At 39.5% G+C, this 21,043-nt stretch overlaps 1 protein-coding gene across 2 annotated transcripts; it reads right to left on the bottom strand.

Moving 5' to 3' along the window:
- Positions 1–716: 716 nt before the first annotated feature.
- LOC131356338 (cytochrome P450 7A1) lies at positions 717–18,918 on the bottom strand. Of its 2 annotated transcripts, none has more exons than XM_058395257.1 (6): positions 18,623–18,918; positions 5,715–5,952; positions 4,655–5,247; positions 4,424–4,539; positions 2,544–2,722; positions 717–1,970 (listed from the first exon to the last, which is right to left on the bottom strand). In XM_058395257.1, exons 1-6 carry the CDS (start codon positions 18,700–18,702, stop codon positions 1,641–1,643), a joined length of 1,536 nt encoding a protein of 511 aa, XP_058251240.1. In that variant the 5' UTR covers positions 18,703–18,918; the 3' UTR covers positions 717–1,640. The 2 variants fall into 2 exon arrangements, with proteins under 2 accessions (XP_058251240.1, XP_058251241.1); XM_058395258.1 differs by lacking the exon at positions 18,623–18,918 and adding an exon at positions 7,537–7,695.
- Positions 18,919–21,043: the final 2,125 nt, after the last annotated feature.

Genomic DNA, 21,043 nt, shown 5'->3' with positions numbered 1-21,043 from the left:
AACACCTGATTCTGATTATTTGGATGGGTGAGCGAATACTTTTGGCAATATATTGTATATAGTATGTTAGTAAACTCTCTATGGAGCACCGATAAACAGACACCAACAGTCTCTGGGTAATGTTCTTCTTGATCACCCTCAGAAAGTGCAGTCTCTGCTGGGCCATGAAGGGTTAAAAATGAGGCATTAGCTTGTCATGAAGGGTTAAAAATTAAGTGTTACCTTAATTGTTTCCAACATACTATTTATGGTATCCACCTTCATTCCAAATGCTCTAAGCACACAAAACAACTCAAAAGCCTCCAGCGAATGAAAATTCAGCTATCTCTGATTAACCTGTCAAGGAGTCCAAAATTCATACTGACAGCACTGAACAAGTTATAACAAAATCACAACAATAAATAAGAATCATAATTAAGTACTTAAAAGTTTTGCTATGTAATACTTTAAAAAGTGTTTAATTCCTACAGTTTCCTTCTGAGCCGTAGTGAGATCCCGTTGATGCCTCTGCTACATGAACCTATGTGATCATTACTGTCACCTAGTGGACATGTACTTTTCTCCATATCAGTAAAATTCTCTTCCTCTTAGGTAAATGTATTTAAGCTTTCGATTTGATTTGTTCTCTAAAATATTGCCTCCTAATTCTTTAATCGAAAACCTAATGCTAGGTGCATAGTAAGCCAACCGCAATTCATCATTTGTATGAATAAATGTCAAATATTCAAATTTATTTATTTGCAAAAGAAATATGACACAAATATCCACTTAAATCATGGCGATCATTGCAAATACACACAGACATAATCAATATTCAATACAATTTTCACACATAAATTCAATAGTTCTCATGGTGGAAATAATAATGAATGATGAATAATGAATGAATAATAAAAGAAAAAGCAGTTGACAATAGAAGTACAAGTAATACTACTGCATCCCTGAATTAAGTATGCTCTCTGTTTTTTCACATTTACAATTGACACACAACAGACAAATTATGTAGTGCTTAAATCCAACCAGTCCTTTACAGACTCTAAGCAATTATTTTTCCATCTCACAAACACACATGGTGTTCATTTGTATTGCAAACTGAGTCTACAGAATATATACACAATCAATAAAGGGCATTTCTAAAAAGAGAAAAAAGAATGTTGCATATGAAAGCTGAAAAAAACATCCAAGTGCATCCCCACATTTATACACTATTAAACAAACATTAATTGCACACTTCCTTAAGTACAGCTACTCTAGTTGCACCTAACAAACATATTTTGGTAGCTATAGTTGAAGAGAGAATGATTAACATGAATCAAAGGAATGAGGAAATGCCCCGAAGAATAGCAGGGACTGTTGCTACAAGCCTGGCAGAACATCACCAGGGAAGATACTGCTTTTATATCTATTTCTAAAGTGTAGGTTGCAAAGTAAATGGAATGGAATGCAAAGTTAATGGATTTCATTTCTGTTTCATTTCAAACTCGATATGCTTTAGTAAACAAGTAAAGTCTGTTAATACTCAGCATAGTGTAGAGTAAAGTGTACCTAATAAAGAGGCAAGTAAGTATATATCAAGAAATAACTGGTCTTTTCAGATTCTTTCCCATTGTTTTGGTTTGCTTTGTTTTTCAACTAACATTTTAGCCATCAGTTACATTATGGGTCTCTGTGTACCTGTCTGCTCTTGTTCTATATCTAAGCAGTACATCATGTGCAGGTGGCAGGATGCCAAGGCCAGCGCGGGTACGGTCTGGTGACAGTGTGTCACCATGCTCACTAAGTTGTAAGTCATAGTGCCAGAGTGCTAGCATGAGAAATTGCTTAATCTCATTCATGGCGAAGAAACGACCCGGACACTCACTGGCACCGGAACCAAATGGCACAAGGTAGTGCTTCAGCTGTCGGCCACTTTTGAAGAACTGGTTCCGCCTTTGACCTTCCTCATCCAAGAATCGGTTGTACTTGAACTCCTGCAGTTTCATAAAAATTTGCATCACAAAAAAAACCTTAGTATAACACACACTTGATATACCATACAGCAAAGATCTCACTGTACTGAAATAACTAATGTACATGTACAATATATATATTTTTTCATTTCATTGTCTGTACCACTTATTCGATCCATCCTCACAGGCACATGTGCCTATCTCTATGGGCATCAAGGCAGGATAAACCCTGGAGTGCCAACCCATCACAGGGCACACACACACACTCAATGACACACTACGGGCAATTTAGAGACTCCAATCAGCCTAGAAGCCTGAGGTGAACATGCTAACCACTAAGCCACCGTGCCGCCTGTACAATATATATATGAGGTTTAAAAACAAATCTCATACTCTATAAAAGAAATGCTTGGAAAAAACAGTGTGATGAAAATGTACTTATGTGTATTTTAGATATAATATACGCCATGCTTAGTGGCAATGATTATAACATTTCATTCAGAGGTTTTCATTAAGCAGCTTGTTTTTCTTTAATTTTTTTTTTTAAGTAAGCTAGTTTCACTTAAGGAAAAAAATGCTGCTTGAAGTATTTACCAATGGGTCCGGGAAGATGTCAGGATCTAGGTGTATTAGTCGGGGGTAGAGAGCAATGTAATCTCCTTTCCTAATAGCTGCCGTTTGGCCTGAGTCCAGGGTCAGAATGAAGTCATCACTTGCGACTCGGATCATAATAGAAGCACTTGATAGCCGTAGAGCTTCCCTGATAATACTCTCTGCAACATAAAACCACAGTGATATGTTATATATTGGTTTAGTAGAAATATGATATTCAATATTTACTTCTAAACACTTTAGGCACCATATTATTGATGTTAATTTGCCAACAGTGTGGTATGACTGAACAGTGGATTGCAACAAAACTTTATATTACCCTAATAAAATCTCAGGGATTATATCATTCTCTCATAAATGCTTAACTTTCTCTATTAGTTTTCCTGAGTATTACATAGTATTTACACTTTGAGGGGAATGAGCCAACTGTACAAATCTGTGACATTTAGTGTTTGTAATTTTATTAGTAAATGAATAAAAATGAACAAGCAAGCAAAGACTGAAGCAGCACACAAGAAAAATGACTTTTCCCTTCGATTTACTCCTTCGTCTTTGGGGTGAACCTGCAGTCAGTCTTCCTGAAGTCTGAAGTCTGTGTCAGCATTGTTGGATTTGTTTAAATGGCCTTTGAAAAATGACACACCAAGTCACAAAGCTGGATATTAATATGAAGCTAGCTTTAAGAACCTGAATACTAAGCTGGAAGTTTCATGGATTTCCTACAACATTAACTTTATTTCAATTAAATGGAGAATTATTCCTATACAAGAGTTTCTCTAAGTTTATTGCGAGAAAAAAGACTAGAAACTGAGTCATAATAGTGGGGATTTTTCCTATGTTGTTTTATGCATAGGCTTTGTATCATCGACCTTTTCATTTCCTGCTCGATTTCTGGTTTTCTTAGCTTACTTTAAGACTGCAGTTACATATTTAGTTACATTATATTCTGTCTAAGTCACCATGTTGGGACATATGGCTAGACTGTGAACTGGACTGCTGATTATATTTGGCATGAATCATAAGGCTTATGCAATAAGCTTTTCTCATTTTTATTATTTTTTTTACAGGAAATCCTAATTTGATTCTTACTCATTCCCTACTTCCTCTTTTTCATGTACTGTACTCAAAAAGTGTTCAAAATGAAAGTGAAAGGCTACTCAATTACTAAATGATGTGCCAACAATTTATTTATTATTTATTTACTCTTTATAGGGTTTTTTTTCTAAGAGTATGAAAACTACATTTTCTCTATTTTAATAGTTATAAAGCAGGTTATGATGTGTATTTTCTGTCATAACCCAAGGTGGAAAGGGAAAACAGCCTACAGCTTTTTGACATTTTAAGGCTTGCACACAAAAAAGTACATTCTATCTAAATCATCATTTTATATTTTTAGTCATTTATTTTCCATCACTACAGAAATATTTCAGTGAGTCAGTCTCTTCCGGTGTCTTTCACACGAAACACTATACTTAGTATTTGCACATGGTCCCAGATTGCAAGACTATTTTCATCAATGAAACATGAAGAACTGATGAAGAATTTTAAAATCAACAGACTTGTCAAGCTCTAATATTCCAAATAATTCAATATGTTGGGTTTTATGGCACAACATTCTAATTTAATTCAGCAATTTCTTTCGGTTAAAAAGGAATTACTTTTCCATCACATTTTTATGTTATTGGTGTTCAATACAGTTTTAATGACCTCCCATAAATGTCAAGAAGCTGTGTAATGTGGCTAAAAGAGGGCTTTAGTTCATTCTAAGGTCCTTATGTAAGGACCTAACCCTTTTATGCTTAAAAAAACAGTCTTGGCTCATTTTTATTGTCCTAGAGTATGTTATCAATAATAGGACATACCAAGCACAATCATGGATTCCAACTGCTCTTTGGACAGGCTGATTGGTTTGTCATTTGGTAACTGGGTGAAGATCAGATCAATCTCTTTATAAGCCGCAGCAAAAGCTTCTGGATGTCTGGAGAAATAGAATACACAGGAAATATTGTAAAAGATAAATCCAAACAAATAAATAAAATTATCTTGCTTGGAATGGGTTATGTAATCACTTGTCAGTGGAGTGTGTTTGCTACCTCAGCGTATAGTACAGACTCCAAAAGGCTGCGGGCAGTGTGTTGGCTTGTGAGGCCCAGAGCATGCATACGTGCGTACGTGCTTTATTTGTCTCGTCCAGGTGCATGCGATCGAAGGCGTCCATCCTGCGCTGAATCAGATCCGAGATGTACATCCTGTGTTGAAGCTCTGTGTGCAGCAGACCCTTGACTAATGCTTCTCTCGCCCTCCACGCTCGGGCGCACAGTGCGATAGGCACTCCGGCGGCCAGTGCAGGAAAAGCCCCGTCAAATGCTAAGAAATCCCGGTTCGCCTTCTGTATGCATGTCCCAACAGCTCCCTTTCCTTCTGGCTGAAGAAGCCCCGACTTCTTACCAAAAAGAGTGATGAATCCAGCCTCAAACATGATGCGTGTGGTGAAGCACTGTAAACCTTCCTCTTTCCAAACCTTTTCGTTTGGCTGGCTGAGCTGGAAAACAGTCTGCAGATTACCAAGCATGGTCTGGGTTAGTTGCTCAAGAGATGGACCTTGCAGCGTTTGTCTGAAGATCGCGTGCACTTCTCTGTAGCTTTCGCTGTACACTGGAGATGTAAAATCAGCATGACCAAACACCTGGTATTTAAAAGAGGAAAAAAACACCAAATAAAAATACACTGTGACTCTAAAATGTCTAAGATCAGCCTTATATCTAGTGTCTGGACTTAGTGGTGCAGATATCAGAACTACTACTCACTTCATATCATAATTGTTTACCAGACATTTCAAAATAGCCTCTGAAAATCTTGTGATAAAAATACTTCTGCTGAAATAAGGAACAGGAAAGGTCATAGGAAGTATTTCATTCAATTTTCACACAACCACTTGCTGTGCACCCCCAAAGCTGAGGGCGGAATTTCTGGGCACCCTTTCTTAGCAGTACTAAGGCTCACAATTGGGCAAACGTTGAGGGCTATAAGAGATGATGTCATTCAAGGTCATAATTAACTTGCAGAGGAAATCTTTTCAGAAGAGGCACACAGAACTACTCATTCACACTTTTTCCAAATCTGCAATGCCTCTGTATTGTATGTGTGCCTCACCCGCTGAGAGAAACCCATGGCGAATTTGTGAAAGTCCAGGTTTTTCCCCTGGCGCATCACAGAGGAAAAGGAGAAAGGATCTGTGACGAAGGTGAAGTACTTCCCTGCAAGTTGGCATGTGAAGATGTCTCCATACTTTTGTTGAGCTGCTTGCAGGAAGCCCAGTGGATTTTTACCATATTCTAAAATAACACCAAGAAAAGGCCAACCTTTCACCAGTGGAGGTTCTTTCTCTCGCCTGAAAAACATACATAAAATCATTTTTGAACTTTAACAACAAGAAATAATTTTTCAAATATGTCTTATAGTAGTTAATATATTTATAATTATATAACATTATATCACTATACCGTAATACCTCGCAGATCCACGTCTCCTGATTTGCGACTTCACTGATCCGCGAAATTTTCATTGGAACCTAATTAATTTGCATCTGCAAATTTTTCACAGACCCACGAAATTTCGTGGCCATTTATATTAATATTTTCATTCCTTTTAATGCGAAATTATTAAGAAAAAATTAGTTTATTAATTTAGTAATATAAATATAAAAGTAAAATCAACTAAATATCAATAGAAATAAAATATAAATGTTATTTGAATGATATAGAACATCACCGATATCATGTACGTACAGTACAGCCATTACGACACACTATTGGCTGGAAGGGTTGGAAGTAGCCAATCACAGAGCATTAACAGTTTTACCTAGCTGCTGATTTACTGGTAGCTATGATGTTTTGTATGCGTGATGTCGCGGTTCATCTCCCTGCACCTTGTACTTGGTTCAACACGTGTGTATAATCCGTAAGTGTGAATAAATGATCTCAGTGATTTTTTCCTTGGTTTTTATACAGGCGATACTGTACTCTATTTTTATGCCAAACATTTATTTCTTTTTTAAGGTTAATATATTAAGCTAACTTTTAAATAAAATTTAAGTGTTTTGGGAGCATGATTGGGGCCATATTTAGGGTTTAAACTCTATAAGCATTTACAGTACAGTATTAGCATTTGTAGTGATTCCACCTCACATCCGCGAAACCTCGTCATTCGCGATGGGTCTTGGAATGTAACCTCGCGGATATGTGAGGTATTACTGTATATTGAATAAATAATATATTCATATTATATAAGAAAATAAAAAGAAAAAGCATAATATCAACAAACATTAGATCTGAGTGAGAAGCTATTTTCTAGAGATGAAATCTAGCTTTCACTGAGATAGCTTCCATAGTTTATTGAGTCCAGATGTTTATAATCCCGTTTATCGCGGGGGTTATGTTCCAAAACCACCCGCGATAAACGAAAATCCGCGATACACGGATGGCACCCACACACTGGACTAGATTCATGATTACCATTCAGTACCCTGAGAGTGAGGTGGGAATACACCATAACTAAAATGCCTGTCCATTTCAAGCATATTGAGATTTTAAATAAGATTTGTTCAAATATTTTCATGATGCAAGTTTAGCTGAAGTACAGCTTCAAATACTAGGAAGAGTTCTCTAAACTGGGACATTACGGGACAGAAAGCCGTCTCCCAAAGATCATTCTATGAAACAGATTATATAATTATGAAGTTACACACCTGCATGAATTCCTAACACTCATCCTTCCCAACCCACGTTTCACAGCACATGTTCAACAAATCTGATATAAACAGATTCACTCAATTCACTTGAACAAGAACACATGAACACATTTGTAGAGAAATAGATTTTTTTCATGAAGGAGTAAAAACCCAGTAGAGTATCAAGCTATTTTTTCCCTCCAACTTTCTCTTATTCATGCCTGAAAGGTGCCTTGAAGAACGTACCTTGTCCTAGACCATAAAGCTCTCAATAACAGGAACGACACTCCGATGGCGAGAAAGGCAACAAGAATCCATGTAGCCATGCCTAAGCTCTGTGTGCTTACTCCCACTTTCTCTTCCCTGTTTGCGCCTTTTCCTTCTGTCCCATCTGGCTCTATTTAACCCTGTAAAAGCCCCCCCCCTCCCTACAAGAGAGCCGTTAGTGCATCATGTGTTGTGTTGTGAAATCTAAAATGAAAGACCCATTTTATACAGGTCTCTTTAAGCCTGTGTGGAAGCCGTGCTTCTTATTCTTAAAGAAACAGTATTATAAACAATTGCAATAAAGCCAGATCATGTGAACTGGCAGATAAAGAACAGAGTAGATAAGCAAGACAGTGGTTTGCTTTTTAGGAATAACAAGAAAATTACAGTGAATTCCGAATTCAGTGATTTTTCTGTCCCTCATTACGGCATGAATTTAAAAGGGACAGATCACAAATTCATGACTATAAAGTGGATTTTTTTTTAATGCATTGAGATAGTAATCATGAAACAAAGAGTGGTAAAACATCAATAAGACGCCAAACGAATTAAATAAACTATAAACATAAACTCTATTTTTGTGCGAAATACTGGTTTCAAATTTTTTAGCATTCCCTTAGTTAATATATGGAGAAACCTGTAATATCTAACAAGGTTCAGGATACTAGTAGAGGACTTTTATACACTGTTCAAATTTCAAGCTCTTTTGTATTATATTGGGTTATGTATGTGCATTGTTACTTGATCTAAAACGTAAAGGTCTTTATTATAAATGTTTTATTATTTACACATACAGAGTTTCTACTAATCACTTAGGTAAAATAAATAATGTTTCAACCATCATAAACTCTTTTAGATTTATTTATTTATTTGTTTGTTTGTTTGTTTGTTTATTTATTTATTACCTATTTTCACTAGACACTACTTACTTTTGTAGCAATTGGATCTATCCTTGTTTCTGGAGATTCAATACAGAAGAGATTACCAGAATGTGTAATCTGATTATGAATAACTGAAGAATGTTAATAAGTACCTTCACAAACAGAGGCTGAAGAGCAACCAGACTCACCCTCATCCTCTCATTATCCCCATCACCACCACAACATGACGCTTTTGCCCTCTGCAATGCTGAATTGAGTCTTACTATTCCAGAATGCCTGACTAGCATGATTTTCAGCAGCTATACCAGTCCCTGTAAACTGCACCAAATACTTTATAATACATGCAAGCTTTTCTCCAAGACAAATTCACATTTCATTTAAAGCTAGATGTGTGATTATCAGGGGAAAGGATACAGGTTGTATCTGAATATCAATACCTCTGAGCTCTGACTGATTCCATACTTTCTTTCAATGCTCATAGAAGGTTAAGAAGTCTGTAACCAGGTCAAATTTAAGCGTTCAAATGTCAGGTTCATTTGAGATTATATATCAACAGAGGCGGCTAAGGTGTACATGTATTTTATAATTCCCTTTTGAGGGAATTCGACACTGCATCATGGCTGATGCTTTGGGAATGCTCCTTGTGGAAGCGGTGTCTGAAGCACTGTGTGAATCAGAAGTCAGAAAGCACTTTATTACCAAGCATATTTACACACACAAGGAATTTGACTTGGCAATAGTTAAATGTCACGCCAATCTATTGGCTAAGCAGGTTATGTGACGAAGCAGCGCGCGCCCGCAAGACCATAAAAGGGAATCTTTGTCTTCAAGAAGCGCTCTGTGCATGTTGGTGTCTATGGTCTTATTGTCTAAGACTTGGGCAACAGATGATCGAGGAAGCAGATTGCGTGCATTACAAGTGATTGCTCTTCGCAATCTCCGCTCTTGCTTGTATGTATTACAAGCACCTGTGCCGCATGGTTGGAGTCTCTTGTCTGTCGAGGCAGTGCGTTGGCTTCGGTCATGGAGGTTGCAGGTCGAATTAGTGGAAATGGAACAAGATATGAAGGGGTCCCTTCTCTTGCTATCTCTAATGCTCGCTTTGTGATTTTGCCTAACCCAAATGAGGAATTATTATTGTCTGCATCAGACTCTGAGGGGCTCGGTGTGGGTGGTGATGAGTGGTCTGCCACTAAATTGCTTACTAAAAACAGTCAGTGGCATGACAGGCAATTAAATAAAAAAAAAAAAACCCTGTCGCTAAGCTCAATCTGCGCACATTTGGCTGTATTCCAGCCAAGCGCCTATGCTGCAAGCCCTGAGGAGGACTCAGGAGAGTCTCTCTTAAGTCTCTCTAAAGCCCTGGATTCTGAGGAGCTTGATGAGGGCAATGAGGAGCAAGCAGCAATTAAATTGCCACTGCATTCTGTGGTGTTCGAAAAAGCTCCTGGAGGTGATCACGTGTGCTGTTGCTAAGGTTATCTTAGACTGGCCTGATGAAAGGTAACGACTGCTACCTAACTTCATGTCGCCTTCCACCTCCATGCATTCTGCCTGTTTGTTCTCCTCAGCCACTGCTAACTAGTCAGCCACTGTGGGCCTAGATGAACATAGGTATGCAGCGATGCCTAGGGCTGAAGAGATGCTTGTGAGCTATCTCTCCCCCTTTCATCGGTTGCATGGAGAAAGTCTGTGCTCCCATTGAGGCCCTCTTAGTTTAAGTTAGCTTTATTAGCGAAGGCCTACACGGCTACAAGTTAAGCCAGTGATGTGCTGCACACAATGGTGGTTTAGCAGGCATAAGAGGCTGATCTGCTAAAGGAGCTTGTCTGCAGTGAGAAGCTAACAAATGAGGTCTGAACTCCACCAAGTTACAAGTTCAGCTCTATGTGCCACAAAGCAGATGGCCAATGGTTCCATGGCTCCATTGGTTGCCACAGAGAGGCTATAGAAATAGAAATATAAAGGGACAAAACCTTTCTTTTAGATGCCCGTCTTTTAGATTCTTCTCTCGCCACAGCAAAAAGCTAGAGCTATCAACCAGTATCCACCAGCCCTAGCATGGCATGCTGAGGCAGGAAATAAAGGCTAGCATTTCACCCCAAGCCTCCCAGTGTAATATCACAATGGCTGACCAGCGCTTAGGGGTAAACAGGCCAGGAGAAAGAGGACCTGGGGTCAGTCTTCTCTGCCAGATGGGCATAAAAGAAATCCTATCGCCCAAGGGCTAGGGTTTCTAGGGATGTTCCTTTAGGGCCATTTCCCCTGCGGCCTACCCTGCCACCTCCGGTGCTTTGGGGTTCTGCCATGACCACCCATGCTCCTGCTCGTTATGTGCCACCACCTCCTGGGTTAGCCCCTGCCGGCTCACTGTTTTAGGACACGAGGCAAGGTGAGAGCTGTGAGAGCTGTGAGAGGCTAACTCTTCTCTCAGACCACTCGGCAGTGTGGAAGCTTCTGCCCAAGTGTGTCACAGTGGGATCTGGATACTGTAGGAAAAGGATAGGAAAAGACTACAGAATCCAGTTTGCCTACCATCCTCCTTCTTTCAAGGTGTGCTGCCCACTGTTGTTGGCAGAGACCAAATCTCATTTCTTCAGGAGGAACTTCTCTCTCATCTGAGAAAAGAGCTGTAGAGCCCTTTCAGATCGAGCCTCTGGCTTTACAGACAGCATTTTTTGGTTCCCAGTGGCGGGTTCTACCTTTAGGTCTAGTCGTATTGCTCAAGCTCACAAAGTGCATGGAAGCTATATCCATGTACTCTATTAGCCATCTTTGCTCAGACAAAGGACATGGCAGCTGGGCACTAAGATGCCATACTTGCCCATATGAGGTCCCTAGGCCTCAGGCTCAACCCAGGGAAGTCTGTGCTCTTTTAACGGACGCCTCCCTTTCGGGTTGGGGAGTGGTGCTAGATGGCTGCCCCACCCATAGCATTTAGGAGGACTCCTGTCTTTCATGGCACACAGATTGCCTGAAGATGGGGGAAATCTGTGTGAAACACGTCCTCTGAAACTGAGAGGCTATTGGTGGTCCACTACATCAATCATCAGGGCAGTCTGTGTTCGCGCCCTCTGTTGAGGTTGGTGCACCAGATCTTGCCCTAGGTAGAGACCAGATTTCTGTCGCTGCGAACAATTTACACTCCAGAGTGCACAATCAAGAAGGAGGCTTTCTGCTGAGGTAGGTTTCTTACTGTTAAAAAAGAAATTAGTCTACAGTATTTCACACCTCACAAGAAATAGTCAATTTTATTACTGCTACTTTTCTCAAAAAAGATATTCTTGATGACGTATGCAGCAAACTGCAATCTCCGGAGGACGCAGGATCCGAAATGAGACGCAGCGAATATAGAAACACTGTATAACAGTGCGTTGTGTCACAGGTTCTTGTAGCAATCATGAATAAAATAACATTACATATAACAAAAAAACAAATGAACACAATTCAGTCTCAAGTTTCCTTTCACTGCAGCAAAAAAAACCAAAAAACAAACAAACAAAAAAAACCACAGTCCACCCCGGGGATCTAGATTGAAGGCGAACTGTTTGTTTTGTGCAAAAGAAAACCCAAAAGCATAAATGGTTCTTGAAAAAGCTTACCAACTATTTTGAAGAATCAAAAGGATTCCTTGAAGTCTGCCTTGAAATGCATTTGTAAGGATGTCTGCGACCAAATCGCGAAAATTTCTTCTACTCTGTGAGCCATTGTGAGTTGAAAGATGATTGGATAAATACTCATCATAAATATACACTACTGGAAGCAGCGCAACCGAGAGAAAAGCTATGAAATGTAGAGAATAGAGTATTGGGAATAATTTAATACACATTCATGGAAAAATATATTAAATATATTAACATGCAAGTCAGTGATTCAGATCACTGCTGTTTAGGCCAGCAGAGAAGGCCTTGCTGGCCCTGATGGTCCACCAGTGGAAGAATGATGATATGAAGACAACAAGGTCAAGGAACTTCTCTTTCTGGCAAAGAATGCAGAAATTTATGAATCTTGCCATTTTTAAATTTGTCTCTGGAGAGTCATTACAGAAGAGATTCCCAGAATGTGCATTTTGATCTATCAGAGTATGAATCACTGAAGAAAGAGATTTCACTCACTCATTTCATTTTACCATCAAGCTTTTATTATAGTGTCTTGCCTCTTATACACAGTTCATGTCTATAAATCTTGTTTTCAGTTTCTTTAGTTTTGGTTGTATTTTCCACAGTAAATTATCTGCACTTGCATCCACTGACTCCTTATGACTAGTTATGTGACAGCATGGATAGACAACGTTGCAAATTCACCACTATAAAGTGTGAAACTTTGAACAACGTGCTTAGAACTTAGCACATCAATAAAATGTCAAACAAGTGAATAACAGAAGAAGACATGTATTTCTTCATTGCAGCATTAAACTCTAAATGCTGTCTCTATTTTTCTGAAAAACACTGGTTTCAAAATGTTCTACATTTCCCTAGTTAATATATGGAGAAGTGTCCCAAGGGGAGAAACGTCCTGTAACGGCACAAAGCGTCTAATGTCTAATGAGTTTGAGGAAACACACAGAGAACTTAGACACTGCTTTAGGAATTTGTTTGTGTATGTGGATTGCCCTCTGTTATCTGATTTAACAAGATGTCTCAGGTATCAAATATAAAATATATAAAATATATATATATTATATTCCCCATACTCCCTAAAGTTTTTGCTTCTATACTTAACTTCTATACTTCTTATACTTAGTACACAAGTTTGGAAGCATGGAAGTACACTAGTATGCAATGACAAATGTTTTCATATTGAAATATAATTTACACATGTATGAATGTATGCTAGAATGCAAGTACACATGTACGCAAGTATACAATGTTCCCACAAAGTTCGGAGCATGAAATTGTCCAAAATGTATTGGTATGCTGAAGCATTAAGAGTTCCTTTCACTGGAACTAAGGGGCCAATCCCAGCCCCTGAAAACATCCCCACATCATAATCCCCCTCCACCAAACTTTGCACTTTACACAATGCAGTCAGGCAAGTACCGTTCTCCTGGCAACCGCTAAACCCAGACTCGTCCATCGGATTGCCAGACAGAGACGCATGATTCATTACTTCACTCCACTGCTCTAGAGTGGCAGTGTGCTTTACACCACAGCATTCGACACTTTGCATTGCACTTGGTTATATAAGGCTTGGATGCAGCTGCTCAGCCATGAAAACCCATACCATGAAGCTCTTTATGCACTGTTCTTGAGTTAATCTGAAGGCTACATGAAATTTGGAGGTCTGTAGCTATCGACTCTGCAGAAAGTTGGCGACTTCTGCACACTGTGCGCCTCAGCATGCACTGACCCGATCTGTGATTTTACATGGCCTATCACTCTGTGGCTAAATTGCTGTTGTTCCCAATTGCTTCCACTTTGTTATAATACCACAAATAGTTGACAAAGGAATATCTAGTAGTGAGGAAATTTCACAAATGGACGTAATGCACAGGTGGCAACCTATCACAGTACCATGCTTGAATTCACTGAGCTCCTGAGAGTGACCCATTCTTTCACAAATATTTGTAGAAGCAGTCTGCATGCCTAAGTGCTTGCTTTTATATACCTGAGCCCATAGAAGTGATTGGAACACCTGAATTCACTTTTGGCAATATAGTGTATGTTAGTATTCTAGTACAGAATTATAAAGTAGCTAAATCCATATTAGAAAGTATGCTAGTATGTTAGTATGCTACTATGCAAGCATGAAATATTCAGCCAGACCTTTTGCACGTCTCAGTTTGCAGTGTGTTCTAAATTGTACATTTTGCACTTTATAACAATATGTAACAGTACTATATTCATATTTGTTTAATTCATATCAACATATTACATTTTTCATATGCTTTCAATATTCTATATTTCAACTATTTATTCTTGCAAATGTCAATTTATTTTCATATATTTCCTGTTGGAGCTATGGAAAAAAATGAAGAGACCACTGCAAATTGATCAGTTTCACTGGTTTTACTATTTGTAGGTATGTGTTTGAATACAATGAACATGTTTGTTTAATTCTATAAACTACTGACAACATTTCTCCCAAATGTCAAATACACATATTGTCATTTAGAGAATTTATTTGCAGAACTGGTCAAAAGATGCAGTGTTTTCAGACCTCAAATAATGCAGTGAAAACAGGCTCGTATTATTTTTTAAACAACACAGTACTAATGTTTTAACTTAGGAAAAGTTCAAAAATTATAATTTTGGTGGAATAAACCCTGATTTTCAATCATAGCTTTGATGTGTCTTGGCATGCTCTACACCAATCTTTCACATTGCTGTTGAGTGAAGTTATGCCTTTCCTGGTGCAAAAATTCAAGCAGCTCAGCTGTGTTTGCTGGCTTGTAACTCTTCATCCAACCTCTTGATCACATTCCAGAAGTTTTTAAATGGGGTTGGGGTCTGGTGATTGGGCTGGCCAAGTCTTGATGTGGTGGTCCTCCATCCACATCTTGATTGACCTGGCTGTGTGGAATGGAGCATTATTCTGATGGAAAAAAACAATTCTCAGAGATGGGGAACATTTTCAGAGCAGAAGGAGGCAGGACAACCTTGTAGGAGGTCTGAATCATGCACCCTTCAAAAAGATGAATGTGCCTGATTCCTGAAACAGCCACAGATCATCACAGATCGTCCCACCAAATTTCAGTGGGTGCGAGACACTATGGCTTACAGGCCTCTCCAGGTCACCGTCTAAACATTATACAACCAAGCTGAAAATTGGACTTCTCAAAGATGACAACCTTATTCAAGTCCTGAGTTGGCAGTCATCCCAGTCAGTGTTTTCGCCCTCTGCCGGTCTATAGCTTTGCTTTCTCCAATGTCTGCAGCTTGTTTTTATGAACTGCTGTCTTTGAATTTTAAGAATGGAAGCAATCTGACTCTTTCTATTACTAACAAGTACAGTCATAAAAAGCATTTCACTGCATGTCACTGTGTATGTGACAAATAAAATTTGTATTTGGAAGTATTTTAGTATGTGTGCAAGTCTAGGAATGTATGTTAGCATGATAGTGTACTAGAATGTTCAAACAGAAATGGGTTAGCATGAGAGTGTGTCACAAGACTAGCAAAGCGAGAATGCAAGTATAAATGAATGCTAGCATTTAAGCACTTAAGTGTGTACTTGAACTCTTCCTTTGCATATTTAATTGTTTAGTAATGATTTTTGTTGGACAATAACACATTAATATAGAGGTAATCGTGATATTGGATGTCAAACCATGCCAATAAAAAAAGACAAAAGTGTCTCTGTAGCCAGAATGAAAATCCCAAAAGAAAGATTCCGACTCTCCATGTGTTTACGTAGAAAATTTCATCATTTTGAAGTTGACTGTGTAACCCAAGAGCATCCAATCATATCTTGCAACGGGCTGGTCTGCCTGCAGGTTTTCGTGGTACTAACCACACCAGATTTCTACTGGACTAGGTGTGGCTTCTGCTTACTGTAAATGAAAACCTGCACACTTTCTGGATAAAACTGGACTTTTGTTGTACAGTAATCCCCTGTTTATCGCGGGGTTATGTTCCAAAACCACCCGCATAAATACCCAAATGCTTTTTTTATTGTTTAAGCCGCCGATGACTCTCCCACACTCATTAAACACACACATGATTAAACGAATGGAACTTTCTGGCCAGACTCGTTCCTCCAGCTGTACTATATTTAGATTTTCATGTGATCTTATTAACATTTTACTTCATTATCAATTAATGTAATCAACAATTATATTTTTATTAATAAATTACCTTATTTCAACATAAAAACAATAAGGTCTGCGGATCCTGAGATATACTGGGAAAATCCGCAAAAAATAAGTTATATACCAGGACCGCGATATATGAACCGCGATATAGCAGGGGATTACTGTATAAAAGAATCTACACTTACAGTATCTCACAAAAGTGAGTGCACCCCTCACATTTTTGTGAAATGACACTCTGCTACAATGTAAAGTAGTGAGTGTACAGCCTGTATAACAGTGTAAATTTGCTGTCCCCTCAACATAACTCAACACACAGCCATTAATGTCTAAACCGTTGGAAACAAAAGTGAGTACACCCCTAAGTGGGTCCTAAATTGGGCCCAAAGTGTCAATATTTTGTGTGGCCACCATTATTTTCCAGCATTGCCTTAACCCTCTTGGGCATGGAGTTCACCAGAGCTTCACAGGTTGGCACTGGAGTCCTCTTCCACTCCTCCATGATGACATCACAGAGCTGGTGGATGTTAGAGACCTTGCGCTCCTCCACCTTCCATTTGAGGATGCCCCACAGATGCACAGGGTTTACGTCTGGAGACATGCTTGGCCAGTCCATCACCTTTACCCTCAGCTTCTTTAGCAAGGCAGTGGTCGTCTTGGAGGTGTGTTTAGGGTTGTTATCATGTTGGAATACTGCCCTGCGGCCCAGTCTACGAAGGGAGGGGATCATGCTCTGCTTCAGTATGCCTTCAGTACATGTTGGCATTCATGGTTCCCTCAATGAACTGTAGCTCCCCAGTGCTGGCAGCACTCATGCAGGCCCAGACCATGACACTCCCACCACCATGCTTGACTGTAGGCAAGACACACTTGTCTTTGTACTCCTCACCTGGTTGTCACCACACACACTTGACACCATCTGAACCATATAAGTTTCATCAGACCAAAGGACATGTTTCCAGTAATCCATGTCCTTAGTCTGCTTGTCTTCAGCAAACTGTATGCAGGCTTTCTTGTGCATCATCTTTAGTAGAGGCTTCCTTCTGGGACAACAGCCATGTAGACCAATTTGATGCAGTGTGTGGCGTATGGTCTGAGCACTGACAGGCTGACCCCCCACCCCTTCAACCTCTGCAGCAATGCTGGCAGCACTCATACGTCTATTTCCCAAAGACAACCTCCGGATATGACGCAGAGCACGTGCACTCAACGTCTTTGGTGGACCATGGCGAGGCCTGTTCTGAGTGGAACCTGTCCTGTAAAACCACTGTATGGTCTTGCCCACCGTGCTGCAGCTCAGTTTCAGGGTCTTGGCAATCTTACAGCCTAGGCCATCTTTATGTAGAGCAACAATTCTTTTTTTCAGACCTTTATATTGAACGTCCAGTGACCAGTATGAGAGAGTGTGAGAGCGATAACACCAAATTTAACACACCTGCTCCCCATTCACACCTGAGACCCTGTAACACTAACGAGTCACATGACACCGGGGAGGGTAAATGGCTAATTGGGCCCAATTTGGACATTTCCACTTAGGGGTGTACTCACTTTTGTTGCCAATGGTTTAGACCAGGGGTGTCCAGTCTTATCCAGAAAGGGCCAGTGAGGGTGCAGGTTTTCATTCCAACCAAGCAGAAGCTACACCTGATTCCAACTGGCTAATCAGTAGATCTTGGCTTTCAGTAGACTCAGGTGTGGCTTCTGCTCAGTTGGAATGAAAACCTGCACCTGTACAGGCCATTTGCGGATAAGATTGGACACCCCTGGTTTAGACATTAATGGCTGTGTGTTGAGTTATGTTGAGGGGACAGCAAATTTACACTGTTATACAGGCTGTACACTCACTACTTTACATTGTAGCAGAGTGTCATTTCTTCAGTGTTGTCACATGAAAAGATGTAATAAAATATTGCAATATAATAATGTGAGATACTGTATTATAAAATGAATTATGTTGATTAATTATTTACCCTATATAAACAATACAGTGTCAGATCTTTGCTTTAGTATGAATACAAAGGTCAGACATACACCTACATCAAGCCACAAATACTAAATACTAACTACACAACGCTGACCAACGTGAAATTCAACAAATGGACTGATGAGTAAGGAAACTTTTTTTTTTTTTATTGTAGATGAACTAGCTTTGGCTTTTCCCTAATTACGTTTGAGAAATTGAGCCTTTCCGCAACTCAGCAACCGGTTGAAACGTGTACACACACACACACACACACACACACACACATATATATATATATATATATATATCTAATTCAGTTCAAGCACGAACAGGCACGTACACGTACCTCAGAGCAATACGCGTCACGCGCGTCAAGGAGTGACCGCACACACAAGGGGAAATCTGGAGCTCATGTTACATGTAACTTTCAGCTTTCACATTATTCCGATCTGAAAGAATTAAACGACTTACCTTGTCCTCGACCTGCAAACTCTAGATAACATGAAACACACTCCAACAAGGAGAGACGCAATGAGAATCCACGTAGCCATGCCTAAATCAGTGGATCACTTCATTTTCACCCGCGTTCTCTTCTCTGTTTGCTCCTTATGTCCTTCCGTCCCGTCTGGCTGTTTTCCCTCTCTTTGGGATCACTCCTTCACACAGTAGATGGCGCTATATTAACAATTTTGTGTCTTGTGTAAACGTGCATGCTGTTTACCATCACAGAAATAAGCTGTAGAGTATCCACTGAGTGTGAGAATGACACATTTTCAGGCTGCACAGGCATATAACTTGCTCTCTTCCTAGGAAATTGTGTAACGCAGTTATTATGCATACAGTTTTCAGTTACTGTGGCCAAAGGTACAGTATGTTCACTTTTAGCAGTAGTAGTAACGTGTGCAACGATGCAACAGTGATGCAACGATGCAACAGAGCACAAATTATTCAGCTTCAGATTAAAACACAAGCCCCACACCAATGAGCATAGTAATATTAAATATATCTGATTTCTTAGTCAATTCGAGTCATCATTCAAAAAAGGGGGAATATGCATAATTAAATAAATCAAATTATTGTTATTATTATTATTATTATTATTATTATTATTATTATTATTATTATTATTTCTGAGCAGCTACAACAAAGCGTGTGTAGCTAATGAGTCTCCTATTCTAAGCAAAACTTTCCAATGGCTTGATTTACACTATATGGCTAAAGGTAAGTGGACACCTGACCATCATACCCATGTTAAGTCAAGAAGCTTTATTGTCATTTCAACCATATGTAGCTGACGCAGTACATAGTGAAATGAAACAACGTTTCTCAAGGACCCCGGTGCTACATAGACAATATAACTACAAAACAGAAACAACAACAACACAGAGCTAGGGACAGAAAGTTTATTCTAGCTACATAAAATGCAATGTGTGCAACCAGGTGCAAACAGCGCCAGACAAGACAGTGCCGAAACAGAAAATACAAACAACACAAAAAAAACAATACAAGACAATACAGGACACATAGCGCCGACAGTATGAAGTGTGCAAAAATGGCAGTATCATCGGTTGAATTAGTGCAAATAAAATGTAAACGTTTATATTGTGAGTCAGTTCACACAGGTGTGTGGTCATCCACAATGCTGTTGGCTTTGCGGATGCAGCGTGTGGTGTAAATGTCCATGATAGAGGGGAGAAAGACTTCAGTGATCTTCTCAGCTGTCCTCACTATGCGCTGCAGGGTCTTGCGACCATGTGTGGTTCTTCCCCAAGCTGTTGCCATAAGGTTGGAGGTAAACAATTGAACAGAATGTTTCTGTACGCTGTACCTTTACACTTTCCCCTTCATTGGAACTAAATTACCCAAACATGTTCTAGGATGACAATGCCGTGTGTGCAAAAAAAAAAAAAAAAACGAGGCCCCTGAAGACATACTTGAAATACTTAGTTAACCCTGTTTCATTTAAACCCAGGTATGAATGGATTTCTTGTTTCCCATTTCACACCAGTGGGAGGAAGCTCCTCCTCATTCTCTCTATTTTGGACTTTAGGGAGTGGAAGCACCTCCCTGATCGCAACAAAGAGAAAAGTTCAGGATGTTGTACCCTACTGTTAAGATACTCTTGACGGTATTGTCAGTCTTAAGTCTTAAGTCAAGAGGTGCAGGTGTAAAAGTTCCTTAGCACATTAGAGGGCAGTTTAAAGTCACTTCGTCATCTAAGGTGGTAAAGACAGGTCTTTTGTAATGTGAACACTGATATATCTGAAACTGTCCATTCTCTCCACTGTGGTTCTGTTGTTCTTACTGGTAGCTTCTCTGCTGCTTTGTTCTGAAGATCATTATAAGCTCCTTTGTTTTGCTGATGATCAGGAGAAGGCTGTTCTTAAGGCACCAGCTGTGAAAACTCTGACCACAATAGTGTCATCAGCAAACATAACAATGGTGGAAGAGTTGGAACTGGCCCCAGTGCACAGTGAGTACAACAGAAACAACCTGGGGAGGTTGCAGTGCTGAGGGTGAAGGAGGGTGAGATATGTCTACCCAGCAGTACTGCTTGTGGTCTTCCTGTCAGGGAGTTGGAGAGCCAGGACCTACAACTTGGTGGTGAGCTTGGAGGGAATTATGGTGTTAAATGCTGAACTGTAGTCTACAAACAGCATCTTAATATTTCTATATCGTTATTACTGACTGTCCCATCCAGTTTGTCCTGGACAGACTTTTCTGACATAACTGTAAAAATAAAACTCACCTCTTTGCTAAAACTTATGTCTTTCATGTCATTTGACATTTTCACTAAAATGATTCGACTGTTTACACAACATGCAGGGTTTCTGTGACTGTACAAAGCATGTAACAGGAGGCACATGCTTTTCAATCACTAATTGGGTGTCT

The sequence above is a fragment of the Hemibagrus wyckioides genome, linkage group LG07 (genome assembly GCF_019097595.1).
Source record: "Hemibagrus wyckioides isolate EC202008001 linkage group LG07, SWU_Hwy_1.0, whole genome shotgun sequence".
Classification (NCBI taxonomy): domain Eukaryota; kingdom Metazoa; phylum Chordata; class Actinopteri; order Siluriformes; family Bagridae; genus Hemibagrus; species Hemibagrus wyckioides.
The sequence above is the reverse complement of the archived record's forward strand: the minus strand, read 5'-3'. Positions and strand labels throughout refer to the sequence as shown.